Below are 3,644 nucleotides of genomic sequence, written 5' to 3'. Positions count from 1 at the left end.
TCTATATAGAAGTTTAGTCACCTTGCCGGCTGACTAATTAGATGCGTACTCCGTCTATATAGAAGTTTAGTCACCTTGCCGGCTGACTAATTTTTAGACGCATACCCCGTCTATATAGAAGTTTAGTCACCCTGCCGGCTGATTAATCAGACGCGTACCCCATCTATATAGAAGTTTAGTCACCCTACCGGCTGACTAATTTTTAGATGTGTACCCCGTCTTTATAGTGGTTTTGCGATCTGAAAGCAGTACATGACTCCTTGTAGTCAAGTTGTTTGTGCAACTGAACACGTGCAATTAACCAATCACACAGTTTTCTCTGCACACGTGGAACACGTTTTCTATGCGTGCGACACAAAAGAATCTTCATTTTGGAGAAATACGTGAACGTAAACAGCAGAATACACACTCCTTCCTTTGGTGAGTACTCAACCACAGTTTATTGTTGTTATGACAAATGCTTTGTTGATGTATTGTTGCGTGTATCATGAAAGTAATGTCCATTATGTTTTATTTTTGAACAGACATTTCAAACATGGCAGAGAAAAACGTGGAATTTATGAAGGAGTTCATTGAGGCCTACAGAGACCAGAATTGTCTCTGGAATAGTAAATTCAGAGATTATTCCAATAGGCAGAAGAGAGCTGTAGTGCTGGAGGAGCTGGTTAAGGTCAGCCTCCCTTACTACCCCACGGTAAACATTGAATGGGTGCGGGCAAGGATTGCCAACACGAGGACAGTGTTCAAAAAGGAGCTAAACAAGATAGAGGCATCAAAGAAATCAGGGGCCAGTACAGACCAAGTTTATGTGCCCAGGCTCTGGTACTATGATCTGCTGGCATTCACGGTGGACCAAGAGCTGCCAAGGGAGTCCATCGTCAATCTGCCTGCCGTCCAGGCTGCCCCATGCTCCACACCTCACAACCCTGAACTTGCTGAGGAAACCCTCTCTGGCACAGTAAGTACACAGATTACACACATTTGAAATATTTATTGAAAATGAAGATAAAAACTACAAATAAAGTACAGTACAAAGGTAGCATGTCATAGCAATTTAGCAGATCGTGTCATCCTGCCAATCCACTGCGCCTACACCATTAAAGTACTGCAAGTACTCCTCTCTGGTCAATTTTGCACGCATAGTAGCATGTCTTGTATTTAGATTGGTCTCCAAGCATGTTAATCCTACTGGCTCCTCAACTGTTTCACTGTCATCCACGCTTGAAACATTGGGATGTGCAGACTGTGTTTTTCTGCGTAGATAGTTGTGCAGCACACAACAGGCCATAACTACCATGTCTATTTTATCTAGCCGCAGATTTATGGCACTATGGAAAATCCTAAACTTATTGCTTAGTATGCCATATGTATTTTCAACCACTCGCCTAGCTCGTGACAGGCGGTAATTGAAAATTCTGCATTCTCTATTAAGCGACCTTTGTGGGTAGGGTTTTACAACATTGGCGTGCAAGGCAAACGCCTCGTCAGCCACAAAACCAAAGTTTAAACCATGCACATTCTGTGTCCGCTCTGGTAAATGAAGTCCTTTGTTTTTAAGTTTGTCATGGAACATGGTCTTTTCCAAAGCCCCACCATCAGACACCCTGCCTTTTTTGCCAATGTCCACAAAGATGAATTCATATTTGGCATTGGCAATAGCCATTAAAACAATGCTAAAGATCCCTTATAATTATAGAAAAAAGAGTCACTATTAGCTGGGGGCATGATGCGGATATGCTTTCCATCGATGGCACCACCACAATTGGGGAAATTCCAAAGATCCTTGAAATCTGGGGCAATAGCTTGCCACTCCTCAGTAGTCGTAGGGAACTGAAATATAGAAGTAAAGAGGTTTTTAAAAACAAATCAGTGATTTTGTTGTTACATTATGTTTTACAGCCTTCTCTATTTGTGGAAGAGGAGTGCACAGACATTAGATGTGGCATCACAGCTGCCTACACCGCTCCACTGCTCTATGCCTACACCCAGCACTCAGCAAGCCACGCAGCAGCCTGAAGTTCCATCAAGGAGAGGCCGTAAAAGGCCAAGGCAGACACCAGATACATATGAGGTCATGACTCACCAGATTCTGGAGTCTGCCAATCGACAGATGGCATTGGATGAGGATGAGCAGGGCCATGTGGGGAACACAATTGCCAAAAAACTGAGAAAACTTGATCCTGCAACAAGGGCAGAGGCTGAGCGGATCATCAGTGACACCCTGTACCGGGCCAGTGTCGGGACCCTTACCTGACAAACTCGCCTTACAGATGACCCCCCTATGTCACGGGTTGAATTCCAACCCCTCAGCCCTGCCCCAGTACCACACCACCAAATGTATCACCAAGGTCATTATCCCCACTATCCCCAGTATGATATGCGCACACATCCCACTTCTGCGCAACCACGGCAGCAACCAACTGGAGTACCTTCACCATTGCCAATAGCACCAGGTTCATCCAGTGGCCCCCTTCCAGCGTTTGGGGGAAACACCATCTCCCTCCCAAACAGTGATAGATACAGAGCATTATCCTCTTGATCCCATCCATTACCAGCAGCAAATTTTCTAAGTTTCTAGTTGTTTTTCTATATTTATTATAAAGTTTTTATATATATATATTCTAAATGTTTACAAGTTTGTTAAGTTTATAATAAAACATTTTACTTTTAAAATATTATTTGGTGTTCGTGTCTAAATTTTAGTCAGCCAGCAGGGTGACTATGGACAGATACTGCAAACTGCTATAAAGACGTGGTAAGCATCTACATTTTAGTCAGCTGTCAGGGTGACTAGGGACAGATACGGGTGGTAAGCGTCTAAATTTTAGTCAGCCGGCAGGGTGACTAGGGACAGACATACGGCAAACTGCTATAAAGATGGGGTGCATGTATATTATTTGATATATCTTTATTTACCTTCATGTATTGCTCCTGTAGAACTTGAATGATGGCATTACACGTCTCAGGTATTATTAGTCCCAGAGCTTGAGAGGACATAGCGGTGCTGTACCTCAGATCCGCAAGGGTCCTCCCAGTAGCCAGGAAGCGTAGCGTTGCCACCAGTCTCTGCTCAGCTGAAATAAAACAGGTGTCCTCTTTTTGGATTAAAGGGGTAACTAGTGTCAGAAGCTCCATGAAGGTAGGGTCATCCATACGAAGATAATTCCTGAAGTCATTGGGGTTGTTCTCCCGTATCTCCTGTACCAATGGCATATGGGAGAAGGTGTTTTGCCTCAGAAGCCAGTCTCTGGTCCAGCAGCTGCGATTCTTGCTTCTCTTATTTTTTTTTTATAGACTGCTATGTTGTGGCAAGAATGCAAGCACGAACCTTTCTTTTCCTCAAGCTCATGATGAAAGTGGTAGAAAACAAACGGAATGAATGAACGAACCTACGTGTTCTCTGCAAGCCAGCACTGATGTAAAAAAGGAAATTTTGTTTAGGTTCTGTACTCACGCCTCTTTGTTTTGGTATGCCCTTAACCCAGCCCATTATTATCATTTTGTTTATATATATTGTGTCTATAGCCCAAATCGAGAGAGTGTGTATGGTGGTACAGTCTTTTTCTTACGACTGTTTGGACGGGAGTACATCAGATGTCGCAAGTAAAATTGTACAGGTGTGTACGCACGTATCCGCTGGTGTT

General features: G+C 43.5%; 1 protein-coding gene across 1 annotated transcript; it reads right to left on the bottom strand.

The window, feature by feature from the left end:
* Nucleotides 1-658: 658 nt before the first annotated feature.
* Nucleotides 659-3,260, bottom strand: LOC146058872 (uncharacterized). The gene is made up of 2 exons (XM_083171069.1): nucleotides 2,917-3,260; nucleotides 659-1,830 (listed from the first exon to the last, which is right to left on the bottom strand). Exons 1-2 carry the CDS (start codon nucleotides 3,211-3,213, stop codon nucleotides 1,663-1,665), a joined length of 465 nt encoding a protein of 154 aa, XP_083027195.1. The 5' UTR covers nucleotides 3,214-3,260; the 3' UTR covers nucleotides 659-1,662.
* Between the last annotated feature and the right edge of the window lie 384 nt (nucleotides 3,261-3,644).

Source organism: Crinia signifera, chromosome 2, assembly GCF_055691185.1.
Source record: "Crinia signifera chromosome 2, ASM5569118v1, whole genome shotgun sequence".
NCBI lineage: Eukaryota > Metazoa > Chordata > Amphibia > Anura > Myobatrachidae > Crinia > Crinia signifera.
This window is presented reverse-complemented; position numbering and strand designations above follow the sequence as displayed.